Genomic DNA, 23,575 nt, shown 5'->3' with positions numbered 1-23,575 from the left:
ACCATTCATGTGTGGGGTTGCTTCTCAGCCAAGGGAGTTCTCACTCACAATTTTGCCTAAAAACACAAGCCATTAATAAAGAATTGTACCAACATCCTCTGAGAAAACTTCTCCCAACCATCCAGGAACAGTTTTGTACGAACAATGCCTTTTCCAGCATGATGGAGCACCTGCATAAGTCAAAAGTGATAACTAAGTGGCTGGTGAACAAGACATGATATTTTGGGTCCATGGCCAGGAAACTCCCCATACCTTAATCCCATTGAACTTGTGGTCAATCCTCAAGAGGCGGGTAGACAACAAATTCTGACAAACTCCAAGCATTATTATGCAAATGGGTCCATCAGTCAGGATGTGGCCCAGAAGTTAATTGACAGCATGCCAGGGCGGATTGCAGAGGTCTTGAAAAAGAAGGGTCAACACTGCAAATATTGACTCTTTGCATCAACTTCATGTAATTGTCAATAAAACCTTAAATTAATTAAAAACGCCTTTGGGTTCGTGGAGTGGAAGTCAAGTGGCAGTGAGTGTGGTGGTGTGTACTGCTGCATGTATCTTGCTAGAACGGAGGAGAGATCAGCTCTCAGACTCTCCTATGGCAGGGTTTCCTAAACTCGGTCATTACCCCGCAAACCAGGTGCACATTTTGGTTTTTGCCCTAGCACTACACAGCTGATTTAATCATCAAGCTTTGATTATTTGAATCAGCTGTGTGGTGCTAGGGCAAAAGCCCCAGGACCAAGTTAATTTGTGGAATTTATTTCCTTAATGCGTTTGAGCCAGTCAGTTGTGTTGTGACAAGGTAGGGGTGGTATACTGAAGATAGCCCTATTTGGTAAAAGAACAAGTCCATATTATGGKAAAAATAGCTCAAATAAGCAAAGAGAAACAACAGTCTATCATTACTTTAAGATATGAAGGTCAGTCAATCCGGAACCTTTCAAGAACTTTAAATGTTTCTTCAAGTGCAGTCGCAAAAAACATCAAGCGCTATGATGATACTGGCTCTCATGAGGACCGCCACAGGAAAATACGACCCAGGGTTACCTCTGCTGCAGAGGACAAGTTCATTAGAGTTAACTGCACCTCAGATTGCAGCCCAAATAAATGGTTCACAGAGTTCAAGTAACAGACACATCTCAACATCAACTGTTCAGAGGAGACTGCGTGAATCAGGCCTTCATGGTTGAATTGCTGCAAAGAAACCACTATTAAAGGACAGCAATAATAAGAAGAGACTTGCTTTTGCCAAGAAACACAAGCAATGGACATTAGACGTGGAAATCTGTCCTTTGGTCTGATGAGTCAAATGTAAGATTTTTGGTTCCAACCACTGTGTCTTTGTGAAATGCAGAGTAGGTGAACGGATGACCTCTGCATGTGTGGTTCCCACCGCGACGCATGGAGGAGGAGGTGCGATGGTTTGGGGGTGCTTTGCTGTTGACACTGTCTGTGATTTATTTAGAATTCAAGGCACAGTTAACCAGCATGGCTACCACAGCATTCTGCAGCGATACACCATCCCATCTGGTTTGCGCTTAGTGGGATTGTCATTTGTTTTTCAACAGGACAATGACCCAACACACCTCCAGGCTGTGTAAGGGCTATTTCACCAAGAAGGAGAGTGATGGAGTGCTGCCTCACATGACCTGGCCTCCACAACCACCCGACCTCAACCCAATTGAGATAGTTTGGGATGAGTTGGACTGCAGAGTGAAGGAAGAGCCTCCAACAAGTGCTCAGCTTATGTGAGGAGTCCTTCAAGATGGTTGGAAAAGGATTCCAGGTAAAGCTGGTTGAGAGCAACAACGGCTGAGCCACGAAGCGATAGGCCACACAAACTCACAGAATGGGACTGCCGAGTGCTGAAGCGCGTAGCGGGTAAAAAGTGTCTGTCCTCGGTTGCAACACTCACTACCGAGTTCCAAACTGCTTCTGGAAGCAAGGTCAGCACAATAACTTTTCGTGGGGAACTTCATGAAATGGGTTTCCATGGCCGAGCAGCTGCASACAAGTTCACAATGCGCAATGCCACCTTTTGTGGTGAGTGGGCACCTACTCACCAAAAAGTTATGATATTTTTTTTTATTGACATGTTTTGCTAAAATAAGGAAATACGGGCATGCACCACATTAATACAAGACAAAACYGCTAATTCATGCTTTCCACCTGGCTACCCCAACCCCGGCTAACAACTCTGCACCTCCCACAGCAACTGGCCCAAGCCCCCACASTTCTCCTCCACCCAAATCCAGGCAGCTGATGTTCTGAAAGAGCTGCAAAATATGGATCCCTACAAATCAGCTGGGCTAGACAATCTGGACCCTCTCTTTCTAAAATTATCCGCCGCCATTGTTGCAACCCCTATTACTAGTCTGTTCAACCTCTCTTTCGTATCGTCTGAGATTCCTAAAGACTGGAAAGCGGCCGCGGTCATCCCCCTCTTCAAAGGGGGAGACACTCTAGACCCAAACTGTTACAGACCTATATCCATCCTGCCCTGCCTTTCTAAAGTATTCGAAAGCCAAGTGAACAAACAGATCACCGACCATTTAGAATCCCACCGTACCTTCTCCGCTATGCAATCTGGTTTCCAGGCTGGTCACTGGTGCACCTCAGCCACGCTCAAGGTCCTAAATGATATCATAACCGCCATCGATAAAAGACAGTACTGTGCAGCCGTCTTCATCAACCTGGCCAAGGCTTTCGACTCTGTCAATCACCGTATTCTTATTGGCTGACTCAACAGCCTTGGTTTCTCTAATGACTGCCTCGCCTGGTTCACTAACTACTTCTCAGATAGAGTTCAGTGTGTCAAATCGGAGGGCCTGTTGTCCGGACCTCTGGAAGTCTCTATGGGGGAGCCACAGGGTTCAATTCTCGGGCCGACTCTTTTCTCTGTATATATCAATGATGTCGCTCTTGATTCTTTGATCCACCTCTACGCAGACGACACCATTCTGTACACATCTGACCCTTCTTTGCACACTGTGTTAACAAACCTCCAGACGAGCTTCAACACCATACTACACTCCTTCCGTGGCCTCCAACTGCTCTTAAATCCTAGAAATGCATGCTCTTCAACTGTTCGCTCTCCGCACCCTCCCACCCAACTAGCATCACTACTCTGGACGGTTCTGACTTAGAATATGTGGACAACTATAAATACTTAGGTGTCTGGCTAGACTGTAAACTCTCCTTCCAGACTCACATTAAGCATCTCCAAAGTTAAATCTAGAATCAGCTTCCTATTTTGCAACAAAGCCTCCTTCTCTCATGCTGCCAAACGTACCCTCGTAAAACTGACTATCCTACTCATCCTTGACTTCCGCGATGTCTCCGTGCTTCTACACCTGAATTGCTTGCTGTTTGGGGTTTTAGGCTGGGTTTCTGTACAGCACTTCGAGATATTAGCTGATGTGCGAAGGGCCATATAAAATAAACTTGATTTGATTTACAAAATAGCCTCCAACACTCTACTCAGCAAATTGGATGCAGTCTGGATCACAGTGCCATCCGTTTTGTCACCAAAGCGGCATATTCTACCCACCACTGCGACCTGTATGCTCTCGTTTGCTGGTCCTCGCTACATATTCGTCGCCAAACCCACTGGRTCCAGGTCATCTATAAGTCTTTGCTAGGTAAAGCTCCGCCTTATCTCAGCTCACTGGTCACCATAGCAACACCCACCCATAGCACGCGCTCCAGCAGGTATTTTTCACTGGTCATCCCCAAAGCCAACTCCTCCTTTCCTTCCTGTTCTCTGCTGCCAGTGACTGGAACAAATCGCAAGAAATCACTGAAGTTGGAGACTTATATATCCCTCACTAACTTTAAGCGTCAGCTGTCAYAGCAGCTTACCGATCGCTGCAGCTGTACACAGCCCATCTGTAAATAGCCCATCCAACCAACTACCTACCTCATCCCCATATTTGTTTTTGTTTTTCTGCTCTTTTGCACACCAGTATTTCTACTTGCACATCCTCATCTGCACATATATTACTCCAGTGTAAATTTCTAAATTGTAATTTAACTTTGCCACTTTTGGCCTATTTATTGCCTTACCTCCTTACTTCATTTTGCACGCACTGTATACAGATTTTTCTATTGTGTTATTGACTGTACGTTTTTTTATCCCACGTTTAACTCTGTGTTGTTGTTTTTGTCGCACTGCTTTGCTTTATCTTGGCCAGGTTGCAGTTGCAAATGAGAACTTGTTCTCAACTGGCCTACCTGGTTAAATAAAGGTGAAATAAATTAAATTAAATAAATTCAAGCCTGATGGTATGGTAAGTATGAAAACAAAGCTGGCTTTCATTTAATGAATAAAATAAGTAGCGTAATGGGATAATTTCTTATTGTGGTGTGTGAAGAATCCAATACTTGAACATGTATGATGTACATCTCACGTTCATGCACCTCCTCTAAGAGTATGAATTAAGTTGTTTGAGAAGGTTTGAATTATAAGCAACTGACCTACACATAGTTTGAAGTACATTACCAACATAGCTACTGTAGTAGGTCAAAGTTGTGTGCTGGAAAACCTTGGCAAGTGTCACGTTCCTGACCTGTTTTCTGTTGTTTTTGTATTGTGTGTGATGGTCAGGGCGTGAGTTGGGTGGGCAGTCTATGTTGCTTTTCTATGTTTGGTTTGGGTTGGCTGGTATGGCTCTTAATTAGAGGCAGGTGTTTTGCGTTTTCCTCTAATTGAGAGTCATATTAAGGTAGGTTGTTCTCACTGTTTGGTTTGTGGGTGATTGTCGCTGTGTCTGTGTTTGTTGCACCACACGGGTACTGTCTCGTCTCGGTCGTTCCTGTTCATGTTTGTTCTCGTTTCATGGTAAGTTCGTGTTTAGGTCTGTCTAGTTCGTTTTGTATTTTGTATATTTAGTCAAGTGTATTTCGTGTCTGTCTTCGTCTTTACAATAAAGTCATTATGTATTCATCACCCGCTGCGCCTTGGTCTACTCACTCACCGAAAGAGAGCCGTTACAGGCAGAGCATGGGTGGAATAGGCATTGTGGTGCTCGTGAATTTCCTTCTTTTCTTGTTTCAGACCCATGCCTATTCTCACTTCATACAAAGTTTTTTGTTTTTAATAACCACTATTATTGTGGATAGAGTTTCAGTCTTTTCATTGATGAAGATTTCCATCAGGCGTAATTGTCAAGCACATGACAAACACTCCCGTACCCAGATGCACCTGAAGCATGTACTTTAACCATGACTCTCCTCATTAGTGTTGTGCTCAGAACACAGATGTCCCTTCTCATTTGCAGGTTTGCACTGATAGTGGATCCAAACTTCTGCTGTCTGTTCTCAGAAACAGTTCTGTTCTGTCTGTTCTCAGGCTCAACTATTCTCTTTTTCAACCACTTGTAATGACATCCATCCATCTAAAAATCCATCTAAAACTAAACAACACAATCTGTAATTTGAACAGGCTGACTCTGCCACTTTGTTTGGTAAGCTGAGGAATGGGGCTTTGGAAATAACCATCTCAAACTTAAAATCTCCTGTCAGAAGGAATGGTTGCCTGATGGCTATATAAAAATAACAGAATATAGATTATATCAGTAGAGTGGCGCARAGGGGTTGTGAACCAGCCAAGCTAAACCAATCCCAGATGCCTATTCTCTTACACCCTCCAGTCATTCGCTGGGTTGATTTATGAATGGATTTCAACTCAATAAAATATTGTTTCCACTCACTCTAATGTGATTTGGGGGATTAAACTGTGAGATAACAGAAAGAAATGAAGACACATTTAATTGAGTGACGCCAGAGGCCATGACAGGCTCACCAGCTCAAATAAAATCCAGAACACTCGGTGGTGAGACAACCCTTTAACACCTTTGCCCAAAGATGGATGTGACTGCTGTGACTGCCGCCAAGGGTGATTTTGTGCCCCAGTGTTTTTCTGATGCTCCCACAAATAGGGCCAGTGAAGGCTGGATGAAATTTGGCGTCTGTAGTGAGGGAAGACAAGCGGAAATATTTACCTCCTTCTCCACTGCTTCTTCCTTGTGACGCTCCCCCCTTTTCGTCCCTGAAGTCTCTCAGACCGGGGTTCAAATACTAATACGAACTAATTTCAAATACTTTATCTGGGCTTGATTGTGCTTGCCGTACATAAAAGGAACCAATAGAATAGTTGCAAAAGAGCAAACCCCAATTATCTTGCACTCCAGCCAGACTAGAGCAAATGCTAAAAGTGTTGGAAAGACTTAAAATAGTATTTAAACCCAGGTATGCCATCAACTGGTAGTCTGTCCTCATGGGAATCGTGGGCCTGGGAGAAGTGATAGAATTTCCAGGGCTGGATAGTGGATATAATTTAGAACCAGAAGAAAAGATGGAGGGGTTAGGGTTGGCTGGCAGAACTAAATAAGAAATAAAGCCCTAGGTTAGGTTAGAATCCTGAGCTAGCGAAAAACACAGCCCCAGGATAGGAAGAGCAGAGCATCTTCTGTAGCTACTGTAAATCCATTAAAAAATATCCTCTTTTCTTAAAGGCTAAAGCCATTTTTATTTGTGCTTTTGTTGCATCATTTTGTCAGACGACGATAGTTCTTTCATTTTCCTCTCCTACARGAAATTACTGTACATTTAAAAGCTTACATGTTTGAAATATCTTTGTCTTGAGTAATTAATAGGTACCTTCAGTACCATCTAATACAAATACTGCCTGCTCCTTCATGCAGCCAGGCAGGGCCCCCTGCTAAGATAACTATCAGGTGCCACCACAGTGTGCTGTCTGAGACTGGAACCAGGGCGCTATCCTCAAACAAAATCACAGGGACTTCAGATGCCATGGGGCCGCAACTTTATCCCTTTTCTTTTAGCATTGCTTTGGTGTTGGGTTTACTGTTTCAATGAAGATTTCATCCAACTTTTAAAACTAGTTCTAATTTCAGATACAGAATGTGTTCAATGCTGCATAACTCAAAATGTCACATAAATCATACTTTGATGTCAGTGGGAGTTTTCTAAAAACACTTGAGTTAGGCAATGCCCTTGTAACGCTCCTCCTCCTCGTCTGATGATGAGGAATAGGAATCATCGGACCAACACGCAGCGTGGTAAGTGTTCATAGTAAATTTAATCAAATGAACTGAACACTGAATGACAAAAAACAACAAAGAGAGTGAACGACACGAAACAGTCCTGTAAGGTGAAAAAACACAAAACAGGAAACAACTACCCACAAACACAGGTGGGAACAGGCTACCTAAGRATGGTTCTCAATCAGAGACAACGATTGACAGCTGCCTCTGATTGGGAACCATACCAGGCCAAACACATAGAAAAGGACAACATAGAACAACACATAGAATGCCCACCCCAACTCACGCCCTGACCAAACCAAAATAGAGACATAAAAAGGATCTCTAAGGTCAGGGCGTGACAGCCCTTATCAATTACAACCGCATTTTGAAAGATAAATGATAATTTAACATCTTCCGTTTTGATTTTGATAAAGTAGTGAATAACATGATTTTGGAATGAGATGTTTGACAAGCAGGTGTCCACATATTTTTGGGCTATGTATTGTTACTGTATTATTAATGCTAGATGTTTATATAATGATGAGTCACGTGTACATTGTGTTCTCTGAACTTGAAGCGTATGCATTTCACACACAGTTATTGACAATAATATACACATACTTTACTYTATCTGTCCATACGCACACACTCAAACATTTACCCACAAACTTTCGCTCAATGTCACTTCTATGCTCAGAGATAGAAGATGAAAACATTATACTCTATGCCAACAAAAGCGCTAGAGTGGGCACACGTGCTCAAGCGGGCACACACACACACACACATGCACATGCAGGCACACACCCACGCACACACGCATAATGCCTTATTTGCACTGCAAATCCAACTTCATAATGTTGCTGTCAGATAGCAGTGTGTTGGGGTCTAGGGGCTGAGACTGACTCTGTGGGGAAAAAAATCACTGACGATGAGGTGGGGAGCTAGATAGTGGAATGGAATGCTTCTTCCTACACTTGGATATACTGGTTTCGTCCCAAATGGTACCCTCTTCCCTATGTAGTYCACTACTTTTGACCAAGGCCCATATGGCTCTGGTCAAATGTAGTGCACTATAATAGGGATAGGGTGCCATTTGCAATGTTCCCACTGTAACATACTGATCAATATTTCAGCTGAGGAGGTGAAAATTACTGACCTTTATAGTGTCTTATTTGCAATACATTCTTGGGGGATAGTGTGAGTACCGGTAATGCTTTCCAGTTAMGATTGTTGGAGGCGTTATGAAAACAAATCTGGAATTGAAACATTAATGAAATGTTATATTGTCAACTTGATAAAACAAAAGTGTTGATGCCCTTGATTTGATGTAGTCTTACAATTACATTGTCCTCACTCTACCTTTCTTGGTCCCGATCAGATGAAAACTGGGACGACGACCAGCTGTTGGGATTTGAGCCGTGCAATGAGAACCTGATCACTGGCTGCAACATCATCGACGGGAGGTGTGAGTGTGACAGCATACGGACCTGCAACAACCCATTTGAGTTCCCCAGCCAGGACGCATGCCAGACCTCTCTGAGGAAGATTGAAGGTATGATGCATGTCAATTAATGTTTAACAATGAAATATTAATGTTTGRCCTCTTGGTCCTGTATGGCTCAGRTGATAGAAGAAGGATATTTAGAAGGAGGAACATTATTCCCCGAATGGAACACATCTCGACAAAACACCTTTCTCTCTCTCTGGCCTGCATGATGCAGTTCCTAAGAGTGGGTAGAGTAGTGCATGCATGGTCATGTTTCAGGTTTCAAGCCACAAGCACCCAAGGTGTTTTCATGCAGTAATGTATGCTATGTAGTCTACTGTTAGTTACCATCTGTATGGATGGTTTGTTAGATGCTATGACTTTAAATGGATCATCCAAGTGCGTGGGTAGTTTGAGTTCGGATCTGACTCGTGCTGTTAGGTTTTCATAGTGATTTTCTCGATATTATGTTCGCCCCATATGCCTCTGCCAGTTCTATAGGATTTATTATTGGCWGTAATTAACTCAGCTAATTTTATGTGCTTCTTTATTAATTATTAAATACCCAGACATAAATCAAACTGAATTGTCAATTCCCAGCTTCGGTTAGGGGTGGTATGCGGCCTCCATACTGATTGAATAGCTGTCACTGAGSTTGGTTTTCAGGATCTTCATCCTTTTCTGTTGTTCCCCCAGCATATTTAAAATTCTGTTACAGTTGCACTTTGAATAACAACTCGTAAATCTCTGGCGCTACACAATTTTGTCATTTATTTATCTGCTCTTTGCTGCTCCTGTTTTCTCCCATTTWTTGTTTTTTAGTGTGAGGGGTTTTGTTTGTTTAGTCATATATTTTTTCTCTGACAGGCTCTCCTCAGTGCATCACCAAACAAACAAACAAGCTTTTTGTTGAAAAGCTGATAAGGATTCTAATAGGCCTATCAGAAGGCAGTCCCCCATGGTTACCCAGACTTTATCTCAGTGTCTGCTGTTGTGTTCGCGGTTCTCTGGCAGCAGACGGCCAATTAAATCACCAGAATATTGGTTTGTTATGGCAACCAACCGTCCTAGCAATGGGGATGAGGGCACTTGTTGTTAAATTGTGGCAGGTATACCTTCACATGATGACCAGACCACCGCACACGTGCGTTCGTGCGTCGGCGTGCGCAATTTTGCGCAAGTTGATTTTGTTCACCCACACCAGACGCGAACAGGACATGCAGGTTGAAATATCAAAACAGACACTGAACCAATTATATTAATTTGGGGACAGGTCAAAAAGCATTAAACATTTCTGGCAATTTAGTAGCTAGCTTGCTGTTGCTAGCTAATTTGTCCTGGGATATAAACATTGGGTTGTTATTTTACCTGAAATGCACAAGGTCCTCTACTCCGACAATTAATCCACAGATAAAACGGTAAATTTGTTTCTCATCATCTCTCCTCCTTTGTTCAGGCTTCTTTTTCTTCTTTGGACTTTATGGCGGTTGCTAATCAACTTCATAGCATTACTACAACCGACTGGAGTGTGTTAATCTTTCCATCACCCACGTGGGTATATGCTCCTAAAAACCAATGTATCCTGTTGTGTCCTGTTTGGCTGGTTCAGTCATTTGTTATGGCTGGTGTTGTGAACGTTGGTGGTCTGTTTGTCTGTCTGTCTGTCTGTCTGTCTGTGTACATGCTTCTGTGTCTATGTGTGTGTGTCTGCTCTCTGTCTTGGCAAGGTAGTCCTTTGGATGTGTGTGTAGAATGAACTCTTGCTGCCGTAACCACGGACTGAGAGATTCCACTGAGTACAGACTGGGATTATTATAATCAGCAGCATCACAGGTATTACAGACATTTCTCAGCGTACCAATGAGCCTTGTTTTGGTTCAATGAGGGCAGACCCATAGGGCGGTGCACAATTGGCCCAGCATCGTCCAGGTTTGGCCTGGGTAGGTCGTCATTGTAAATAAGAATTTTTGACGTGCCTAGTTAAATAAAATAAATACTAATTCCAGAGTTTTTCTTTATTTGTACTATTTTCTACATTGTAGAATAATAGTGAAGACATCAAAACTATGAAATAATACATATGGAATCATGTAGTAACCACAAATCAAAATAMATTTCAATCAAAATAGATTCTTCAAAGTAGCCACCCTTTGCCTTGATGACAGCTTTGCACACTCTTGGCATTCTCTCAACCAGCTTCACGGGTTAGTCACCTGGAAACCATTTCAATTAACAGGTGTGCCTTGTTAATAGTTAATTTGTGGAATTTCTTTCCTTCTTAATATGTTTGAGCCAATCAGTTGTGTTGTGACAAGGTAGGAGTGGTATACAGAAGATGGTAAAAGACCAAGTCCATATTATGGCAAGAACAGCTCAACTAAGCAAAGACAAATGACAGTTCATCATTGCTTTAAGACATAAAGGTCAGTCAATGCGGAAAATTTGAAGAACTTTGAAKGTTTCTTCAAGTGCAGTCACAAAAACCATTGAGCGCTATGATGAAACTATCTCTCATGAGGACCYCCACAGGAAAGGAAGATCCAGAGTTACCTCTGCTGCAGAGGATAAGTTCATTAGAGTTACCAGTCTCAGAAATTGCAGCCCAAATGAATGCTTCACTTAGTTAAAGTAACCAACACATCTCAACATCAACTGTTCAGAGACTGCGAGAATCAGGCCTTCATGGTTGAATTGCTGCAAAGAAACCACTACTAAAGGACACCAATGAGACGAAGAGACTTTCTTCGGCCAAGAAACACGAGCAATGGACATTAGACTGGTGGAAATCTGTCCTTTGGTCTGATGAGTCCAAATTTGAGATTTTTGGTTCCAACCACCGTATCTTTGTGAGACGCAGAGTAGGTGAACGGATGATCGCATGTGTGGTTCCCACCGTGAAGCATGGAGGAGGAGGTGTGATGGTGTGGGGGTGCTTTGCTGTTGACACTGTCAGTGATTTATTAGAATTCAAGGCACACTTAACCAGCATGGCTACCACAGCATTCTGCAGCAATACGCCATCCCATCTTTTTTGCACTTAGTGGGACTATCATTGTTTTTCAACAGGACAATGACCCAACACACCTCCAGGCTGTGTAAGGGCTATTTGACAAGAAGGAGAGTGATGGAGTGCTGCATCAGATGACCTGGCCTCCAATCACCCTACCTCAACCCAAATGAGATGTTTGGGATGAGTTTGACTGCAGAGTGAAGGAAAAGCTGCCAACAAGTGCTCAGCATATGTGAGAACTCCTTCAAGACTGTGGTGAAGCTGGTTGAGTGAATTGTTTTTGGTTACTACGTGATTCCATGTGTTATTTCATAGTTTTGATTGCTTCATTACTATTTCTACATGTAGAAAATAGTAAAATTAAAGAAAAACCCTTGAATGAGTAGGTATGTCCAAACTTTTGACTGGTACTGTAAGTATTCACACCCTGAGTCAATACTTGTTAGAAGCACCTTTGACAGCGATTACAGCTGAGTCACTTGGGTATGTCTGATCAGCTTGGCACATCTGTATTTGTGATTTCTCCCATTCTTCCTTGTAGATTTCTCAGAGTCTGTTAAATTAAGCCGTGTTCAAATTGGCAGTTTGATGTGACTCAAATCCTATCATTTGCATATCCGTTGAATCTTTTCTTTTTCCTGCAGTCCGAACAGCCAAAAAGCACATGGTATCGGTGTCCATAAGCTGTTTTAGGTCATAGGAAATGATTACAGAGATGTTATGTACAAAAAGTTAAGATCAGCGTAAAAATACACACAAAATAGCAGAATTGGTGTAACGGCTTCCTCCTCCTCTTCATCCGAGAGGAGGAGCAGGGATTGACCAAAATGCAGCGTTTTCATAGGACATAATGAATTTATTTAAACAAGACAAACGAAATACTCTTAAACAAACTACAAAACAAACGAAGTAGACAGACCTGGTGGGACGAACTTACATGAAAACGAAGAACGCAATAACAGGAAAAACTGACTACATAAAACGAATGCACAACAAAACGAAAACAGTTCGTGTGGCGAACATACAGACACTGACACAGGAACAACACCCACACACAAACACTGTGAAACTACCTACCTTAATATGATTCTCAATCAGAGAGAGATGAAAACACCTGCCTCTAATTGAGAACCATATTAGGTACCCATTCACCAACATAGAAACAGAAACATAGACTGCCCACCCAAACTCACGTCCTGACCAACTAACACATACAAAACTAACAGAAAACAGGTCAGAACGTGCAATTGGTCCAGGAGCCCGTAAGACGTCTGTTATCCACTGCAGCACCATCTTCCTCTCTTTTCACATTCACTCTGTTGGTAATGCTTACAAATTGGATCATAACTCAAAAAGTAGCTGAGATCCCACTCTGGAAGTTTGATATGCCAATAGAGTATATTATGTTCAACAATATATTGAAATATTTGCCAAATCAAAATGGTGTTTTGGTATTGATCAATATTAATAAATTAATGTAAGATTTTTTTTWAAATTTCAATCCAAATACTACTCTCTAGGTTTCTTCCTAGGTTCCTGACTTTCTAGGGAGTTTATCTTAGCAACAGTGCTACATCTGCTTGGCTTTCTGTTTGGGGTTTTAGGCTTGGTTTCTGTATAAGCACTTTGTGACATCTGCTGATGAAAAAAGGGCTTTTCAAATAAATGTGATGTGATATGTCATCAGGAAACAGCCCCATGATAATGGCCATTTCCTCTTTTCCTGAGAATCATATTTCGAGACAGAATTATTCATTTTCTGGGCTGTTACATAAAGCCGGGTTGTTTTTCATTTTTGCACTACTTGGGGGAAGCAAGCTGATTGATTCTGAATGTGAAAGTGGAGAGGGGTGCATTTGTCCAGTTGTAATACCATACATTTTCATGCCTGCTATTTATGGCCATGACTGTTGTTCGTGACTCATCTGGTTGTCTTATCTTTAGTATCCGGAGTYAGTAGACAATACCCATATTGATTTCATATTAAACAATTGCCCCCATCAAATGAAGAGGTATTATTACCATAATTCTTGATTATACAATGGCCGTGTTCCAGGCTGACTACATTCCTGCCTGATCTCACATCTCCTGGGTAGGTGTTTAACATACACTACATGGCCAAAAGTATGTTGAAACTGCTTAAAATTAGTGGATCCAGCTATTTCAGGCACACCTCTTGCTGACAGSTGTATAAAATCGAGCACACAGTCATGCAATCTCCATAGGAAAACATTGGTAGTAGAATGGCCTGTACTGAAGAGCTCAGTGACTTTCAACGTGGCACCATCATAGGATGCCACCTTTCCAACAAGTCAGRTTGTCAAATCTCTGCTCTGCTAGAGTTGCCTCGGTCACGGTCAACTGTAAGTGCGGTTATTGGGAAGTGGAAACTTCTAGGAACAACAACGGCTCAGCCGCGAAGGGGTAAGCCACACAAGCTCACAGAACGGGACTGCCGAGTGCTGAAGCGCGTAGCACGTAAAAATCGTCTGTCCTCGGTTGCAACACTCACTTGCAACTGTAAGGTTTGGTGGAGGAGGAATAATGGAATAACTAATGCCCTTGGGGCTGAATYGAAGCAAGTCCCCGCAGCAATGTTCCAAAATCTAGGGGAAAGCCTTCACAGAAGAGTGGAGACTGTTATAGCAGCTAACTACATAAAAACTACATAAAAACCAACTACATAAAAATGCCCATGGTTTTGGAATGAGATGTTCGACGAGCAGCTGTCCACATACTTTTGACCATGTAGTGTATCAGCTAACCATTTGATATAGTAATCCGCTGCAATGTAGTCTGCCTGGATTGCGACCAAAGCCTTCTCCTTCTGTCAATGAATAAGGCCCAATCCAGATGCACACAATAGCACTAGCAGCCATGTCCTTGTAAAAGATTACCAATCTGACTGAAAAAGTACCTCTGGACAAATGTACAGTATGTCAGGAATGTAAATTATGTGATCTGTCATGAGTTTGTTGAACAAATACATCTTAAATAATCTGTGCGGTACATCTCCAAGCCTGTTGTGTTGTGATAGGCCTGATGACCTCTGAAGGTGTGTTGTGATAGATTGGATCTGTATGCCCGGTTGATGCGCTCTGATAGGTTGAGCAGGTACGGCTGGTGTTTTCTGATAGGTTGATCTGTACGGCTAGTGTGTTCTGATAGGTTGAATGACCCCTGATGATGTTTTCTGATAGGCCGAATGACCCCTGATGATGTGTTCCGATAGGCTGAATGACCCCTGATCATGCATTCTGCCCTAATGGCCTTTAATAACTCTCTAACACAGAGACAAAGGTCTCCTGAAAGTTCAACAGGAGATTGATAATGCTCTTGCTCTTTTCYCTCCTACTGACACCCATGTTCCGCACGCCTGCTTCTACTACAGAAAATCAATCTTCAATGAAACTGGAATAGCATGTTGACCTTTCAAGCCTTTAAAGATATTTTTAGCTTAGAAAACTGTATTTTTTGTCATATCATAACCTGATAAGGAGTCTTCAGGTCTCTTTGTTCACTGAGGGCTATATTTTAATAAACATAATGCTAGTGGTTAGATCATTGGGCCACTAACCGAAAGGTTGCTGGATCGAATCCCCGAGCAGWCAAGGTAAAAATCTGTCGTTCTGCCCTGAGCAAGGCAGTTAACCCACGGTTCCCCGGCACAGAAGACGTGGATGTCGATTAAGGCAGCTCCCCGCACCTCTCTGATTCAGAGGGGTTGMGTTAAATGCGGAAGACACATTTCAGTTGAAGGCATTCAGTTGTACAACTGACTAGGTATCCCCCTTTCCCTATMGTGAATCTAAGCACTGCCGGTAGCGTTATAGGTCAGGGGGTGTGTCATAAATATTTTTGCTATTTTCACAGCTGTTATTTTGAACGCAATAGCTGGCTGTGGCGCAAAAGGCCTGGGTTTTGATGAATAAACAAGTTGTAGGTGTGACGAGGGCTTGGCCACACACTGGCCAATCAAGCGGTTCCATGGCTTATTATTGCATGCATTTGTCTCAATTTCTGTACGTTTTTGAAGGTCTTTGCATTGTCATCAGCTCAAATTCAGCTGGGGGCACGGAATATTCTCGTCCAATCCCAGCATAGGCTACAGTAACAAGTGATATCAAAAGTTTAAAAAAACATCTAGCATCTGCTCAATATGTTTGGTGTTGTCACGTTCGTCGTAACATTGAAGAGAGGAGGACCAAGGCGCAGCGTGAAATGAATACATATTTAATTAACGAAGAAGAAGAACACTTAAACAAACTATACAAAAACAACAAACGAACGTGAAGCTATAATACAATAAGTGCAGACACAGGCAACTTACACATAGACAATCACCCACGAACTACCTAATGAATATGGCTGCCTAAATATGGTTCCCAATCAGAGACAACGATAGACAGCTGTCTAATTGAGAACCAATCTAGGCAACCATAGACATACAGACACCTAGACTAGACACTGACCCATAAACATACAAAACCCCTAGACAATACAAAACACATACATCCCCCATGTCACACCCTGACCTAACTAAAATAATAAAGAAAACAAAGATAACTAAGGCCAGAGCGTGACAAGTGTGTTGACAGTCAACATTGTTGTAATTAGCTTTAACGAGTATAACCCTTTACGCATTGAAAGTCTCCTCAAATATAATACTAGGCTCACGTAAATTGTCTTGTATGTGGGAGGCACATTCTCAATAAGCACAATAGGCCTACTGTTGATACGGCATTATAGGACTGAAAAATTTGAGCAGTCTATGTTTGTCGGAGTTTTTAGGTCACTGGACATGAGGCACTCTTTGGAAATGGGGATGGATACAAGCCGAATGGAGTATGCACTGCAGGTAGGCCTATGTGAACTGTGAATAATGCAAAAGCATTTCGGCACAACCCTCATGAGTAGACCATTTAGAAACCTTTTATGGATAGGTTCCTTGGCTAATGCATGGCCAAGATCAGAAAGACACCAGATGCATTGCTGTTGAACCAGCTTTTGTTATAGTAGGGTAAGGGCTTGTTTTTTAATCAAACTAAATGGAAAACAAGCGATTGTTACTGGAAAATAACTTAAACGTTTCTAAATATTAGTGCCACCGGATGATCTCATCTCACGTTCCATGGTGGGCATATAGCCTATATGGAGGTGCCACACCCCCGGAGAGAGATTAGGCAACCATAGACATACAGAACCTAGACTAGACACTGACCGCATAAAACATACAAAACCCCTAGACATACAAAACACATTACATCCCCCCCATGTCACACCCTGACCTAACTAATAATAATAGAAGGAAAACAAAGATAGACTAAGCGCAGAGACGTGGACAAGGTTGTGTTGACCAGTTCAAAATGTGTGTAAGTAGCGTTTTAACGAGTATAACCCCTTTACGCAGTTGAAAGTCTCCTCAAACTATATACTAGGCTCACGTAAAATTTGTCCTTTGTATGTGGGAGCACATTCTCGGAGAAGATGGCGACTTTCATAACACACAGAAGTAGGTACTAAGCTAATGGCTCTGTTGATATACGGCATTATAGGACTGAAAATATTGAGCAGTCTATGTTTTGTCGGTAGTTGTTTAGTCACTGGACATGAGGCACTCTTTGGAAATGGGATGGATACAAGCCGAATGGAGGTATGCACTGCCGTAGGCCTATGTGAACTGTGAATAATGCAAAAGCATTTGAGCAGAACCCTCATGAGTAGACCATTTAGAAACCTTATTATGGATAGGTTCCTGGCCAGATCAAAAGACCCAGATGCATTGCTGTTGACACAGCGTGTTGTTATAGTAGGGTTTAATCAAACTAAATGGAAGAAAAGCGATTGTTACTGTGAAAATAACTGTAACGTTTCTAAATATAAGTGCAGCTACCTGATAGATTCCATCTCACGTTCCATGGTGGGCATATATGCCTATATGAGTTGTCCCCGGATGATCTCTCTCACGTTCCTGGTGGGCATATAGCCTATTGGAGGTGCCACTAGGATGATCTCCATCTCACGATCATGTCGTGGCATATAGCATATATGGAGGTTGCAACGGATTGATCTCATCTCACGATCCAGGTGGGCATATAGCACTATATGGAAGTGCACTGGAGTGATCTCACTCTCAGTTCCATGTGGCATATAGCGTACTATTGGAGGTGACCACTCGGATTAATCTATCATCAACAGATTGAATGGTGGGACATATAGCCTCTATGGATGGTGCCACTGGGATTTATCTATACTCACGATCCATGGGGGCATATAGCCATATGGAGTGTGCACTGGATTCTCTGCATCCAACGTATCCATGGTGGGCATAGCTTATAGCCCTATAGTGAGGTGCCCTGATTATCGTCATCTCATCGTGCCATGGTGGGCATTAATGCCTATATGGAGTGGCACTGATTATCTCATCTCACGATTCCATGGTGGGCATATAAGCCTATATGGAGGTGCCACTGATTATCTCATCTCACGTTCCATGGTGGGCATATAGCCTATATGGAGGTGCCAGATGGATTATCTCATCTCACGTCATCCATGGTCGGGCAACTACTATGCCTATATGGAGGTGCCACTGGATATCTCATCTCACGATCCATGGTGGGGGCATATAGCCTATTGGAGGTGCCACTGGATTATTCTCATCTCACGTTCCTTGGTGGGCATATACCTATATGGAGGTGCCACCTGATTATCTCATTCACGTTCGCATGGTGGGCATATAGCCTATATGGAGGTGCACTGGATTATTCATCTCAGATCATGATGGGCCATATAGCCTAATATGGGTGTGCCACTGGATTATCTCATCTCACGATCCATGGTGGCATTAGCCGATATGGAGGTGCCACTGGATTATCTCATCTCACGATCCATGTGGCATATAGCCTATATGGAGGTGCACACTGGATTATCTCATCTCACGATCCATGATGGGCATATAGCCTATATTGGAGGTGCCAACTGGATTATCTCATCTCACGTTCCATGGTGGGCATAATAGCCTGATGGAGGGTTTTTTACACACATCCAAAATATATACAGGAGCTGGCTAATAGTGTAAAGATTAAAAAAAGGATGTCTACTCACTTGTTTTGCAGCCGCAAACTTATCTTTTAATAAAAACTTTGGTGTTAAAGATTTATTTCAAAGCTCAAATGCATGAGAAGGGGAGGCTATGCTTGGTTTGTAATCAAATTAAACTAAATGTGAATAAACATTATGTTTGCATAGGCGGAAATCCCAGGGGGACGGGGGGATCCAGCGACCCCCTCCATCTGGGGAAATATTGATTTGTCCGACAATATATTCACTGTTAAATAACTATTTATTCATGTTTCAATAATATGAATATAACGCAATTGAAAGCACTTGTGCTGATTAAGACACTTAATCAGCGCTTTTTAAGTTCAAAAGATTTGCGACCCCCTTCGCCTTTGCTCACAATGGTTTGATCCCTGCAGTTTTGCTGGCAAGGGTGATAGAGGTTCGATCTACTGTCCGAGAAAAGGGAATCATGTTTGAACGGTCAGACTGACGTGAGGCGTTTAATCCAGTCAACTCCATAGCCAACGATCATACAAATACAGTTAAAAATATCTTATTATTTTAAGCCATGATTCGGCAGAGGGGTTGACGACAGCCATTAAGGCTGTAATTTTTTGCGCGCAGATTGAGAGGTCTAAAGCGAGCGACTAAACTAAAGCAAACGACTGACATATAACTATCAAGCTAGCTAAGTACCTATTCCATTGATGTGGCGTCGTCAGAAGAGTGGAATCTTTTGCTAATCTTCAGTTAATGTCAAGAGTCAAGCATTGCAGCTGTATGTTTTGGTGCATGGTGATCTACGAGAATCTAGGCAGATACATAGCTGACAAGTCTCAAAACTTGAACCAGAAACGAAGAAACTACAACTCTCTCTAGCACATGAAAGCTAAATAGTATACGATACTGGTAAGCGAGAGGTCTCGTTTAATGCAGAAGATAAATGTCGAGCTAGTGACAATTTTTTTTTTTTTTTTTTTCACCTTTATTTAACCAGGTCAGCCAAGAGATTATAAGCAAAACAGCAGAAACAAAGATTTGGTGGCTCGCGTAGCTTTAGACAATTTTCAGCTGTTGTGTAAATGTTGTGTGTGTGGCAGGCTAGGGTCCAGCCGAAGCCAGAGTTAGGAAAAAATGGCAGAAATATAGTAAGAAGACGGACATCAGAGGTATTTTGTCGTACACACAAACGCATAGTAAGACTCTAGTAGCCTAATATCTCAAATGACTAGTTGATATAAATGTTCATAAGAAAGAAATGCAATGCTAATGGGCAAATGTTTCACAATGATGTCACTTAGGCAGAGCAAGGCAACAGATGCCACATCAGGACGCAGAGCTGGGAGATTGGCAGAGACAGGGAGTCTCTAGGTAAGTTTGTATGAGATCTTTTGGTTTGGCACATTATGAAAAGGTTCTCAATTTTTTTTGACTTGTAAAATAGGGACATAATTGGAAAAATGCATGATACCACCACTCACTCCTCAACTAAACTGGTGACTAAACTAAGATTTTGGTTTACGCAATTGGTATGCTGTGTGAATTACTTGTGTAGTTTTGGGTACCGGTAGTTAGGAGTAACGGCAAATCACCTTATCTTTTCTAGGAACAGAACTGAGTCCAGTTAGGTGGTGAAAAGGAAAGACCGGAGAGGCAGACTTCCAGGGACAGTGTCACAGCCACAGGCAGGACCAAGTGTCACACTGTTGCCAGCAAGCACCAGTATAGGGGACAAGTGGCACAGCATTGTCCAGTTACCGACAAGTGAATGGCACAAATACATATCAGCCCACACCCACAATATAGAACGGGCCAAACTCTTGGGCCAACAGAGTGTTGACGTTTCAAGAGAGATGTTTTCGCGATTTCCCCTGGCTACATTATAATCCATCAATTATAAATGGAGTGTTTGTGTTTTTCACTGTAGCCAGGGTTTTCAATGCAGCCATCTTTTGGGCAAAGAGCAGATGCTGCCTTCATATGTGGCTATTTGTGTATTTAGGCAACTGGAGAAAAGCCATTGAATAAAATTCACAGCACATCAAAACTGCCAAACCACCGCAACTTTTTGTAATCTGGTAACAGCACAACCAGCTATCCAATCAGTGTCCAGTTATCCAGCGCGTGAGGTGAAACAGCAGGATGACGCAAGGCATTGCTTGATGAAAAATGTTAGTGTCGGTGCGGCTGTAAGTAAGACAGGACAAGCCTTTAAGCGGCCACACGGAGACAAGTGGGAATTTATAAAAACCAGCTTTTTGAAACTTAGGGCAGAAGAGGAATGAATCCATTTTAACTTAGAAGTGGGTTAACAGAGCGTACCAGCAATGTACACAGGCCCAAAGCACAGAATGAAATTCTGAACATCAATTGGCCAAATAGTCATTCGAGGCATTGCAGCTGAGATTAGGTCTCTTCCGATTGTAAACGATTTTCATTAATTGTTGATGGTAACTCAAGATGTCTCTGGTGCTGAACAGGAGAATGTCTGCTCTGCGGTTATGTTGACCATGACCATGTCCCTCACAAGGAGTTATTGTGGGCTATACAGGGTGTCGGAGCCAACAGGAGAGGGCATTGGCGAAAGTGGCAACTGATGTGTTGTTGAGGAAACCCGCAACATGATGCTCGGTTCTTAATTGTTCAGTAGTGTGTATAAGCAGTGGTTCTCAACCTTTTGGGGGTACTGGAACCCCTGCATATTCTTGAGCAACAGGTCAGGCAAGGTTTTGAGCGCGGTCCTCAGGACCTCCACCCCCTCTAATATTGATATGTAAACTTACTGGAACCTTGTGGTACTCGATACATTCATTACACTTTTTTTATTTCATCGGACCCCTTGCAATTAGGTCCATTGGACCCCTGTTTGAGAACCCTGATGTAATTGATATTTTGCTTCTTTTGTTTGTAGTTTTCGTATCTTACATAAATTATTATTTGCATGTTATTTTATTTAAAATTGCATACTTTGGTGGCGACATACTTGTCATAGCGTGCTGTTTGAAGAGTTGAGAACACTGAACTGAAGGATATTTTGTTTGATTTATTTGGTTTTTTCCATTCGAAGTAGTTTTTTGCTTTTAAGAATGTACTTATTTTAAGCTTTTGTTCTTGTAATAGATATTGTAGTAGACTCAGGCCAGGTGCACATATTTAATTGACTTATAAAATGTATCAGAAAGAAGTCCAAATTTAATAGGTAATTCAATATGGAGAAACTTTTGTGATGGTCCTCAATGGAGATTCTTTTAAGATGTGATCACACCATGTTCATTGTATTTATGAAAAACACACCCATACGTGTACAGTACCATTGTCACCTACTGACCTTCTTGATATGCTGGTTGCTTAAGTAGTACCTGCATACTACTGGACTGGTAAGGAGCACTGCTATAACGATTATTTAGTAGTGGAATTATAATGATTTAAACATTTGAACAAGTTGGCGAAAACCCTTAAGTTTAACTACTGTAACTATCAAGTTATCCGTTGTTAGGAATTATGGTTCCTCAATATACATTAAGCATATAACCAACGTATACTATGTGTTACAGCACTACTTTTGGTGTCCCCCTCAGGAATTGCTCTTGAGAGAAATTTCAATGTAATTGTCCCTCCAAGGTAGATATCAGATTTTCGCCCCTGTAATGTTTGTATGTTTCTAAATTTACAAGGTTTAGGTGCACAAAAAGCACATCTCTCATGTTCCATGGGCATTGTGCATCAGGCTGGATAGACTTGCACATCCGTTGTCAAATCCATGCCAAAACACAACACATTACTGCTAAGACCAGCTTTTGTTAGTATTAATATCCCAACCAGCACATACTGAAATGGCACTTTGGCGCACGTTTTTAAGGACATACCTCAGACCATTGCCACTCCCACCTCAATGCAAAGGAAGCTCACATAAGACAGGTAAATTACCAAATCCTGGAACAATGGTTTGAAAATAGAAGAGCGATGGCTTTAACAGGTCGAACCTGCAAACGAGCGTGTTGACAATTGCGCTGGCTTAACGCCGGCCGAAAATTGGCCTCAGTGTTTTAAGGAAATTCTTTAGTCCCAAGTAGCTGTTGTGTTGAGAACACTCCGATCAAGGTCCTTAGTTGGAGTTGGTCAAGACCAGCTGCTTGACGAGTTAACTTTTAACTGATCTATAAACTCCTTGTTGTGTTTATTACTGAACAAATATCTGACCAAAATGAATGTAGTAATAGAACAAACTGACAGGTGTCACATTCTTTGTCACAGCTATTTGAGTAATGAGACAACAGTAGTTTCCATATTGAAAGATATTTAATATATAGGACTGACAAAAACCAGCAACACAGAAAGAGAGGGGCAAGAACAAGCTACAGAACAGACATTCTTTCTTCAGATCATTAAAAGTTGATAAGAAAGGGTTTTTTGTGCCAACTTTAGAGGCAGTGCAATTATGAGGAGCGTCCCTGACAGATAAGGTTGGCAGGCTGTGACTGCAGTACATACAGGTGGGCGCGTGACAGCCATATCACGTGTAGCATCAAGACTCTCTCCTCTTCTCATCATCTCTCTCTCTCTACCTCTCTCTCTCTCTCTCTCTCTCTTCTCTCTCTCTTCTCTCCTTCTCTCTCTCTCTCTCTTCTTCTCTCTCCTCTCTCTCTCTCTCTCTCTCTCTCTCTCCTCTCTCTCTCTCTCTCTCTCTTCTCTCTCTCTCTCTCTCCTCTCTCTCTCTCCTCTCTCTCTCTCTCTCTCTTCTCATCTCTCTCTCATCTCTCCTCTCTCTCTCTCTCTCTCTCTCTCTCTCTCTTCTCTTCTCTCTCTCTCTCTCTTCTCTTCTCTCTCTCTCTCTCTCTCTCTCTCTCTCTCTCTCTCTTCTTCTACCGTCTCTCTCTCTTTCTTCTCTCTCTCTCTCACCACGGCGAAAGGAGACTATAACTTTCACAACAAAATGTATCATGATCGAGGGCAAGTGGAATAGTATGC

At 42.2% G+C, this 23,575-nt stretch overlaps 1 protein-coding gene across 1 annotated transcript in view; it reads left to right on the top strand.

The window, feature by feature from the left end:
- crim1 (cysteine rich transmembrane BMP regulator 1 (chordin-like)) overlaps window positions 1–23,575 on the top strand; it is a 177,676-nt gene that overhangs the window by 13,491 nt on the left and 140,610 nt on the right. The window contains exon 2 of the mRNA XM_023986849.2: window positions 8,428–8,601. Coding sequence (XP_023842617.1) covers window positions 8,428–8,601 — 174 coding nt within the window. The remainder of the gene's footprint in view (window positions 1–8,427; window positions 8,602–23,575) is intronic.

The sequence above is a fragment of the Salvelinus sp. IW2-2015 genome, linkage group LG4q.2 (genome assembly GCF_002910315.2).
Source record: "Salvelinus sp. IW2-2015 linkage group LG4q.2, ASM291031v2, whole genome shotgun sequence".
NCBI classification, from domain to species: domain Eukaryota; kingdom Metazoa; phylum Chordata; class Actinopteri; order Salmoniformes; family Salmonidae; genus Salvelinus; species Salvelinus sp. IW2-2015.
Note: the sequence above shows the minus strand (reverse complement) of the source record. Positions and strands in the feature narration are given on the sequence as shown.